At 48.3% G+C, this 10,664-nt stretch overlaps 1 protein-coding gene across 1 annotated transcript in view; it reads right to left on the bottom strand.

Moving 5' to 3' along the window:
• Positions 1-245: 245 nt before the first annotated feature.
• Positions 246-10,664, bottom strand: part of PGM1 (phosphoglucomutase 1) — a 60,794-nt gene continuing 50,375 nt past the window's right edge. The window contains exons 8-11 of the mRNA XM_058538213.1: positions 9,245-9,380; positions 6,028-6,211; positions 3,226-3,360; positions 246-881 (exon numbers count right to left, since the gene is read on the bottom strand). Of these exons, the coding sequence (XP_058394196.1) occupies positions 792-881; positions 3,226-3,360; positions 6,028-6,211; positions 9,245-9,380 (545 nt within the window). The 3' untranslated portion in view covers positions 246-791. The remainder of the gene's footprint in view (positions 882-3,225; positions 3,361-6,027; positions 6,212-9,244; positions 9,381-10,664) is intronic.

Here is a 10,664-nt window from a genome sequence, read left to right as displayed (position 1 = left end):
AAGTTAACCACGTCAAGCTTAACTTATCTACCGTGGAGGGATTCAGGGCTCAGTGGGCCCTGCTAAGATCTGAAATGACAATTCTTGAGTCTAAGGATTTTAAACGTAGCACAGAGAACATTTTGTTTTCTTGCGAGGACATCAAAACAAAATACAATACTCTCCCCCTCTTCAAAAAAAAAGTCTGTTTTCTTTCTGAAATCAAAAGAGCATTTTGTAGTTAAGAAAGAAAAGACATCAAGAAATAGTAGCTTATTTTGCTTTAATATCCCGAAAATATTTGTGTGAACGGGACTCCATTGCAAAACAAGGCAGGTCTGCAGACAAGTACGTCTCACTCTGAGGAAAGAACTGACTGGAGAGAAGGTACCAGAAACCGTATTTTGCTGGATTACACGTAAACAGTAAACGGGAGACAGGGATCGCCAAGGAGGAGGGAGCCTGCGCTGTCACTTCATCCCAAGGATGAAAAACGGCCTCACAGCTGAGGCTCAAGCTGCGGCTTCCACTGCCGTGTAAACAGACGGGTGCTAAGGAGACGAGCACCACACGGCCCGGTGCAGCAGGGCACGACACGGACTGACATGCCTCTACGCCCCCGGGTCCTTTCCCCTCTTTCCCAGGGGCTTCTCAGCAGGCGGTGCCCGGACAACGTGCCGTTCATCATCAACCGGTGGGTGGGAAACCTCATCCTAAAAGCCTGGGTGAACACACCCCGTTTCTGTCCATCTCTTCAATCAGCTGACGTGGAGGTGCCGGCGTGGAGGGACGTACCGGTCTGGCCCGTCTTCTTAGGTGATGACGGTGGGTGCAGTGCGCCCCGTCTTCTCCTGGAGCTGGGACACCTTCAGCGCGATGGAAATAAGGGGGGCCAGCATGACCTGAGGGAGACATAAGGAGGAGGACCTTTTCCATCACATTCCCTAGACGTTGATCCACAGCTCCAGCCTCTGAGCTCCACACCCAGATGTCCGACGCCTGTGCCCACTTCCCAAAGGCTCCTCCAACTCTTCACACCTAACAACAGAGGCATGTTCCTTCCCCCAAACCCTCGCCCAGCATTCCCTATTTCAGCGAACCGCCGACACCACCGTCTATCAGGTACAGCAAATGAACAACTGAGAGTCACCCCTGACACCATCTCCTCCCGCATTCCCCTCATCCAATCTGTCAGCGAGCACGTGACTTGTCCCTCCTAAATCTTGCTCAGCAGCACCCCTCTCTCCAGCCCAGCGCCGAGATCTTGCTAAACCAATGTTCTCCCTCTGACCTGGAACAATGGTGCTTCCACGTCCACTTCTGCCTCCTCCAATGTGTTCCCCACACAGTACTCAAAGAGATCTTTCCAAAACGCAACCATACTGCCTTCCCATCTACCTCTCACTTAAGGGAAAAAAAAAAAAAAACAATTCTGCGGTTGCTTAAATAAATGTTTTTAATATTAAAAAAAATGAAAACTACTTATCGAACTGCCCATTTTATAGATGAGGAAACTGATACCCAGAGGTGATGTGACCAAGTGACTCAAGGGCAGAGCAGAGAGTAGCACATCTTCCACTGCCCTGCTGCTCTCCCTCACCCAGATCTCCACTGACACAGCATCCCTGGTGAGGGCTGGAGACCCAGCTCTGCGTGCTGAGCCCCCCACCTGCCACTCCCCTTGCGCTCCCACAGTCCCACAAAGTGCTGAGGCCCAGCGGCTCCAAGGAGGGGAAGGCTCTGCCAGCTGGAATGCTGGTACACCTGGGCACCTGCACCTGTAGGTGCCCTCCCACCTCCTGAGGACTATGGTTCCGAAGAAACTTGTCTTTCATTCATTCTTTGCATCTACCAAGTGCCAGGCATTAAGACAGAGAAACACAACTTTCTTCCTCTTTCCTCTTGCCCTATTATTCCCCGGGTCTACAGTGTAGACATCGCTGCCTTTGGTTTAAGTTTTAGGGGTGCCTATAACACAACACGGGTCTGCCGATGACTAAAGCTGGAGCCCGGCCACCGGAAACACTAAAAGTGAAGCATCCTCTCACCTCCCTCTTCTTGTAATAAAAACAACGGTAAGAGCCACTCTTTCTCAAAAGCTGATCCTCTATGCCAGGCACAGTGTTGAGAATTTTGCATCTGTTGTCTCCCTAAATCCCTGTACCAGCTCTGTGAGGTAGGTAGTATTCTGCCGTTTTACAGACAAGGAAACCAAGACTCAGAACACTGAAGCAACTTACCCAGGGACACACAGCTCTTAAGTGGCGGAAACCAAATTTAAAACAACATCTCTCTAACTCGAAAACATATGCTCAAAATCACTATTTCAGGGGTTTCCAAATGAGTGTCACAGGTTTTAATTAGGTGTCAGAAGAAAAAAGCCTTCATGGAAAAATAAATACAGCAAATGCTATTTAAACAGGTATCTTTACTCCACGTGTTCAAGGTGCAGTGTGGATTGTGAATCGTCAAGAAGGGCTAACGTACCACACTTCTACACCTTTTTGGCCACGGAGCTCTGCTTGGGAGGCACCTGCCAAGTCGAGTGTTGTGAGGAACGCACAGGGGAAACTCCCCTGTGCGTCACTGCCTCCCCTTGGCTCCTCCATTTGGGTGGCTGTCCTCTGAGCTCTCTGTCCCACCCCTGGCTCCCTGGTCCTTCCTCATCTGACACACTTCCAGAGACTCTTTGGGTGGGGCTGGGAACCCAAACCACCAGGCTGCAAGGCCACAGACCTTCCCGTAAAGACACTTCTTGCTGGGCCATGAAACTGTCTCTTCCCCCCTCCACAAGTCTAGAACCAGCTTGTGTTCTGTGGGGCAGGTGGTCAGACAAGCAAAGTGGCCAATGATCAGCGACAGATAGGACACCAGGTGAGAGGCTGACTAAAAGGTTGGTTATCCCGAATCTGGTGTGTGAACTTGCCAGGTGTATGAACTTATTAACTGCTGCTTCCCCTTTCTGTGCCTCAGTTTCCCCATGTGTAGTAGGGATAACAATGGAGTCCACCTCAGTTGAGAACAAAATGAGTATATCCATGTAATGGGTTTAGAACAGAGCTTGGCAAACAGCAAGTGTTCAGACCATCGTTAGCTCTTGCTGTTGTCAGGACAACAGACAGAGACACGGGGAAAAGCGAGCCTCCTGCCTGGGCATCTGAGCAATGGCTGTGACCACACGGGCTCGGCGGAACCACTGTTGCCCTCCTACAGGAAGAACTAGTCGGGCACAGGGCTGGGCGTTACCTGGGGGTCCTGGTGGATCTTGGCAATGTCCTTCTCATAGCTGTCGATGTACAGCCGGATGGTGGCCCCCGCGCTCCCAGTGCCACTCAGGCGAAAGATTATACGAGAGCCATCTGCAAAAATGAGCCGCAAGCCCTGGAAAGAGAAGCAGAGATTGTTCCCTCACATGCTGGAAGGGAGACTGAAAGCTGGAAAACGACAAGAGGTTCACTTGGAGATCTCATTTCATCCACATTCGATCAATCAGAGGATTAGATCCTTGATCAACGGCAGCAGTTGAGCCCCAAGAATCTGCCCTGAGTCACCTGTCACTGCATCCCGTTGACGGGGGCTGAGCGCATGGGGAGAAGCATTCCTGCGTCAGGTGGAGAACCTCATCCCACGGGAGGCTGCAGGACACCAGGCCGCCCTCCCCGCCTCTCCCCACTTCCCTGTGATTTATGGATGAACCATTCCAGTTTGAAGCTTAATAAATAAATAAGCCACTAGGTGTAGAAATTGGATCCCCAGATCAGGAGGGAAACATGGACAGAATGGGCTGAAACCAGAGCAGAAGAGGTTTCAGGCAGATGAGAAGAACTCTTCACAAAACACCGATGGAGAGCCTCAAACAGAGAACAGGAGGCCACATGCCCCAGAAGGACAGGCTATTCCCGACCTATCGGGCAGGATCCAGTGATCAATCCCCGCCCTCCGATGCGTGCGGACTCAGAGCGGGGTCCCTGTGGGTGGAATGCCAAGCCCCCAGCCCCCTCTCTGCTGCCCCCTCCTCTCCTTCCCTCCCTCCCTGGCAGCATCTCTCGTCCTCAATAATCTTGCTTCAGGGGACTTCAGGGTGGGGACTCCCGGGTAGACATTCCGCAGCCTAAGGGAAGAAAGCTGTGCAAGACAGTTATGAGGACCCTTCAGTCTTTATGACTCTTGTCAATTCTTCAATAAAATGAAGCACTTTGCATAAAGCTAAAGGCCGACCAGAAGGAAAGACATTCTTCCTCATCTACTTTTGGTCACCAAACCCACCCAGTGTTGAATCCTGCCACTCAGCAGTGAAGACGGCAGGTGAAATCAGAGCACATTCTGGAGTTAGTCATCACGGGGAGGATACAGTTCATTCCCGTTGACCATTTCCTGCTTTCTAGAAACTTCCAGGGCTGGTCTCTTTCTCCCACAGTTTCAACTTGAAGCTTCTCAATTTTTTCCAGTTGACTGCAGATGCTATATTCACCACTAAAGATTTCCCCTCCTACCTGGTCTTCCATGTAACACTCAGACGTTCTGATTCTACAGCACGGCGCTGCTGACTTCTTCCCTCCAGAGCGCGGCGGGCAGCACCGGGGTTAGGAGGACGCGGGCACACGCAGCCCTCCCCGCTCCTCCCTCCTCGTGGATGCTCTCCCTGAAGGCTTTGCTACAAAACTTCTGCTCTGCTCTGCCATGCCCTGGGCCCCTCCCTCCTCTTTTCCCGCCTCCACCCCAGGCCACTCCTCTTCTACTCTTCTCAGACATAATCTACAGTTGTCCACCTGGACCCGAGTTCTCAGAGGTGGTGAAAAGGCATAAGGAAGAGAGGCCACAGTGCTAGGACATTGAGGAAGGGAGACCCAGGCACTGAGGGTCGTTGTGGCCCTGCTCCATCCACCCACCCACCACCTGCTCCCCAGAGAGACTTCAGATAAATCCCGCAGCCCATCTCCTCAGAGCCCGTCGGATGCCCTGAGAAGGGCCAGGCCACAGATCCGGGACCATGAGGACAAAGCAAACTGGAAAGCTGTAGCAGGTCTTCGCGTCCCTCTTCACTGTCTCCGTGTCTCGGCTACAGGTGGTGAGCCATTCTGCAGCAACAGAACCAGAGGAGAGAGGACCCTGGGCCCTGGGTGCCTGTGCGAAGCCTGGAGGAGGGCTGGCCTGGCCTGCAGCCTTGGTCCCTGGCACCCACCGAGGGAACCCCCGACAGTGCTGTCCCCACCCAGCCAGTGTCCCCCTTCTCAACTGTGACGTCTTCCCCGCAGCGCTGGGTGAGGCTCGGCTGCAGATCACACCCCGCAGATAGTAACAGTTAACGTGTCTGTGAATGGCTTGTCCATTTTTCCTTCTTTTTTAGAAGTGAGAACATATCAAACAAACGTCTCTGAAATGCCACTCTCATGCTGGCATTCTGCTATAACCGCCTGAGAGAAAAGAGCGGAGATGATATCTAAGACAGCAGCTCTCCCCCTTTTTGAGATTCTGGGGCTCCTTTCTGCACAGACACTCAACATGGATCTCGCATCTAATTCTGGAGGGTGTAAAAATGCCCCTGGAGTCTAGGTGAAGAATCCCAGAACGAGGGCATAGGGGAGCGCACAGACCCAGGGCAGAAGCCTTCCCTAGCCGACATGTGCGAGGCAGGTGTGACTCAGCAGAAAGCCAGCTGAGAGCGGCCACCCTAGAAAAAACAGGCACCAGAGGAGAAATGCCCAAGAGGCCTTTTTCCTTTTTCTCTTGAGATTTCAGAGATGAAGCTCTGAGGCCTCTCTCCCACATACACATAACTCTGTTCCTACCTGATTTCTCTTTTATTTTTGTGAGGAAGATCGGCGGTGAGCTAACATCTGCCAATCCTCCTCTTTTTGCTGAGGAAGACTGGCCCTAGGCTAACATCCATGCCCATCTTCCTCCACTTTTTTATATGGGACGCCTGGCACAGCACGGCCTGACAAGTGGTGCGTCGGTGCGTGCCAGGGATCTGAACCAGTGAACCCCAGGCCACCAAAGAGGAGCACGCACACTTAACCGCTTGCGCCACCAGGCTGGCCCCACTACCTGATTTCTTGAAACGCTTCCGTCCACTGGATCACTGTATTCAAAGTTATCAATTTTCTCCACGGTGTAAACTTTGTCCCCCTCGGAGAACTGTTTCCCCACGAAGGAGCGATCAGTTATCAGGGCCTCCAAGTCCTTCATCATTTTGTTTGCGCCCTCGGCTCCCACCTCCTCGTAGTCGTACCTGGAAGAAATCACGGAGTTGAGGCCCAGACCACGCCCAGGTGTATCAGCACTGTCTTCATGTTGTTTGTCCGTCTCTGCCCCCCCTCGCCCCCCCAAATCTAACTTCAGAAGAAACTGGTAAAAGACGGCCTTGTCCGCCCCTGGGGATGGAGCAGGCCAGGCATGAAAGGAAGGGTTTGGAGGATTTCAGGGAAGGCTTAGGAGCTTCTGAATAAGCAGCAAACTCCCATCTCGGCTTTTCTGCTGAATAAAGCTCTTAGAAGTTTCAAAGGCGTTAGAGAGACACTATCCAACATTTAATCGCCACATCCTGAGGAGGCAGGATTAGAAGCAGTGCTATCTCTGGAGAACTCTGCAGAAGGGAGCACGCGACTCAGGCCCTTCTCTTTCCAACTCCGGGAGCTTCTTCGGGATAAACGCTGGGACCGCTCTCCATCTGGGGCCCGCCTGAGGCTGCCAAGGTTTTGGCCAAGGAGTGTTCCAGTCCCCACAGGAGCTTCCTCAAGTAAGGCCAAGTGCTCACTGAGCAGCTGAAGGAGCCAAACCCAACTCTTTAATCTGAAATCTCCTTTCAGGGAGAGTGGATTCTGGTCCAAAGTGCTTTGGGTTCACCTGACAGAGGAGGCCCGGTGTGGGTGTGAAAGGGCCAAGAAAAAAAGTGCCTCACAATGAAATTCTATGACTGTTACTTTTCCTCCAAGAATTGCTCTTGACTTCTTTCTTACGAGGTTCAAGACTCTCACAGGTGGCTTTTCCTGACCTAGTGGCACGCACCCCCTTGAGAGAGTTATTTTTCAGAGGCTCAAGATAGCAGAGTCTATATTTATTTGCCATAGTGAAACAAATATGATATGTGCAAGATGACACCTCTGAGACCTGAGAAATACCGGGGAATGAAGGCCAACCTCTTCTGCTCCGGGATTCCACGAATCAAGGACAGGGTCCCCTATCCTTAAGCCAGCTCTTTCCGCTAGGTAAAACGATCAACAGCAAGACATTACAGCCAGGTGTTTGGGCTGTATATCAGTGACCTCTGGGTGTCCGAGGGAAATGCTCTATAAATCTGAGGCACAGAGGGTATAATGGAATGAACCTGGGCTTTGGAATCAGACAGACGAGCTATGAATCCAGCCTCGGTTGGTTACAAACTTGCAACTAGGGGCAAGCTGCTGCTTCTCTCAGAATCTCAGCTGCCTTATCCATAACTGTTTTGTTACTTGCTGCCATGAAACAACGCGAGGCGAGGTGCGCGTGCAGAAGTGCCTAGCACTTTTGTTAAATAAACGGAGGGTATAATGGAGTCTTAACGCCATAAAGGCAGGCTCTAAGGACTTTATTTGTAATACTTGAAATTTGAAATTATTTGAAGTTTGAATGTGAAGTTATTTGAAATTATTAAAAATATATTAAAACGGTTATTAGATGGAGACTTTCAACGGATTCAAGAGTGACCCTTTCTCTGAACAAACCCTCCCAACCTTTCATTCCACTCGGCTCCCAGTCACTGGTCGACGCATTCGTTGAGCTGCTCAAAGCGTATTTACTGAGCGTCACTGTGAGCAAGGTGTCTGGGGACACCAGGGAGCACAAAAACAGACACGGTCCTGCCTTCATGATACTCTAGGCTCCAGAGAGTTCATGGCTGCTGTTCAGAGTTCCCAGGTTTTTCTGGTTCTTACGAAGTGGAGGTTCTCACCCTGGTACCCAGGACTATTGTGTGGGACCCCGTGGCCAATACTGCTTACGCCTTCCACAAAAGAATAACTTGAGGGAGGGAGACAGCAATGAACTCGTCCAAAGTTGGTAGAAGGATTCTGATAAGGAGACCATGTTGCTTAAGGTTGAATTCTTTCTTGACTATCCAGAGATCACAGACTATTAAATCCGAGATATATTTTTTAACTTCTCTAGTCAAACTCACCTATTTTATAGAAAAGGCAACTGAAGTCCAGAGAAATTACACCTATACATTTCTTACAGATAAATAATTTATCTAATATCCTTTTTCTTATATTTTCTTTCCATAATTAGAATTGTGAGGTCTAGGAAAAATCTTGTTAGATTTTCACACTTACTGGGGGAAAGGCAAAGTGAAATTAGTGAAAAGCACTACTGGAAAAAAAAAGTTAATGCTTCTTAAAAACAGAAGTATGCAGAGTAAAGAAGAATGACTAAGTATTTTAAGTATTCTGAACCTGCTGAATCCCAGTGCCTGGCAGAAAGTAGGCACACACAGTCAATGTTTACTGAAGCCATGAATGAAGTATTGACAAGTACACTGCCTTTAGGGACCTATTTTAATGACTCAGAAAAGTTGATTTAGACTAGGCATGATTGTTTCCATAATTTCAGAAAAAGTTTCCATACTTTTAGTGCCTAGAGTTTGTAAAACACTTTCAGACTCATGTTTCATTCAGTCCACTCATAACTGGACTGTTATTTCCATTTCTACAAATGAGAAAACTGAGCACAGAGAGAAGTTAAAGGGCTTTCCGATATACTAGGGGTAGAAATAAAATTCTAATCCATTCTTCTGAATCTAAATCCAACACTATTATTATGTCCACCTCACAGGCACATTTAAAAGGCTTACAGGGCCGGCCCCGTGGCTTAGCAGTTAAGTGCGTGCGCTCTGCTGCTGGCGGCCCGGGTTCGGATCCCGACGCACCGCTTCTCCGGCCATGCTGAGGCCGCATCCCACATACAGCAACTAGAAGGATGTGCAGCCATGACATACAACTATCTACTAGGGCTTTGGGGGAAAAATAGATAAATAAATAAAATTAAAAGGCTTACAAAACATTTATTCTTTTGAATATGTTAACTACATTTTTTAAGCCTCATTCTTTACGGCTAACATAAAAGTTGACTTCATCTTGACCCTGACTAAACTATCTTAAAACCCCCAATTGGTAGAGGCTGGATGAACTAGGGTTTTATTATCACTTAAGACAGGAAAGTCTGTATGCGTGCGAGTTCTCTCTGCCTACCTGCCCGCCTTCCTCTGTGCCTTGGCCAGGCTGTGACTCACCTGGTGAAGAAATTCCGGCCATATTTTTGCCAGTGATCTTTAAGAATGTCCTCCACGCTCTGTTTGCGGGTGGCGAGAATGGAGAGCCAAGCGAGGACAGCCCAGAGTCCGTCCTTCTCACGGATGTGGTCAGAACCTGGTCGGGGACGACAAGCAGCTGTGAGAACCATGATTGCTCCAAAACCCTTGAGAACAGACTCAACAGTAAACTTGGAGACCCAACCCAGAGAGTCATCAAACTTCACTGAGGAACTTGAATACACACATGGAAGGAACCACATATTAAATAAAAGGCAACATAATACTGAAAAGAAGTTGATGCTTCCCAAAGTAATTTAGAAATTGAAGGCAAACGTCAATAAAAATGTCTGTGGAATAATTGGTGGAACTTGATACATCAATTATAAAGTATGACTGTGAGCAGAAAAAACACAATAAATCTTAAATAAACAAACAGCACAAGAACACCACCACTGTAAATTTTCAATAATTAAAATAGTCTGGTAGCTTAATGGAACAAAAGTGAGCATCTGGAAAGAGACCCAAACCCACATGAGCCTTGAAGACATGACAAAGGTATCACTTCAAGGCTGCAGGAAAAGAACAGACTGCTTTTTAAATAGTATTTGGATAACTAGCTAAACAGTTGGAAAAAAATTCAGTTTTTTTCCCTATAAAATTCCATACCACAAAGAATTCCAGAGAGATTATACATTCAAATGTAAAAATTAAAAACTTTTAAATACTAGAAGATACAGACAAATGTTTTTTAAAATATTGGAGATGGCAAGTACATGTCAATTCAGAATTCATCAAATAAAAAAATCCATATATTTGTCTAGTTAAAAATTAGCATTTCTATCAGCAAAACTACCATAGATAAAATTAAAAGGCCACTGGCAAACTTTAAAAAACACATTTGCCACATAAAGTAGATGTTTAATACACTCAATATAGAAAAAAAACTCACATATATTAATAAGAAAAAGGCAAAACCTCAACAGAAAAACAGGCCTAGGACATAAACAGGCAATTCTCCTAAGAATAAACACAGGCACCTGATGAACATGATAAAAAGCCAGCACTATTTTTAAGAAGACAAGTTAAAGGTAAGACCACAATAAGAAACCGCTACATGCTTGACGAAGGGCTACAGGTTTAAACCGAGAACACCTCGCATGGGAGGAGCTGTGTGGGGTCCCAGCACGCTGCGGAGGGAGGGCTCGGCCTGCGGCAGAGCAAGCTGGCAACAGGATCGAACCTGAGAAATGGACCTCCTTGTGGATCCAGCCACCCCAGTCCCAGGACATCTTTCTTTAACCAATGGGGATTTGGTTAAAGAAACCATGGCTCATCTGCCTGCTGCTCAGGTCCTTGCTAAAATCTGTACAAAAATACCCAGATGGCTCCTCTGGAGGTG

This window comes from Diceros bicornis, chromosome 4, assembly GCF_020826845.1.
Source record: "Diceros bicornis minor isolate mBicDic1 chromosome 4, mDicBic1.mat.cur, whole genome shotgun sequence".
NCBI classification, from domain to species: Eukaryota; Metazoa; Chordata; class Mammalia; order Perissodactyla; family Rhinocerotidae; genus Diceros; species Diceros bicornis.
The sequence above is the reverse complement of the archived record's forward strand: the minus strand, read 5'-3'. Positions and strand labels throughout refer to the sequence as shown.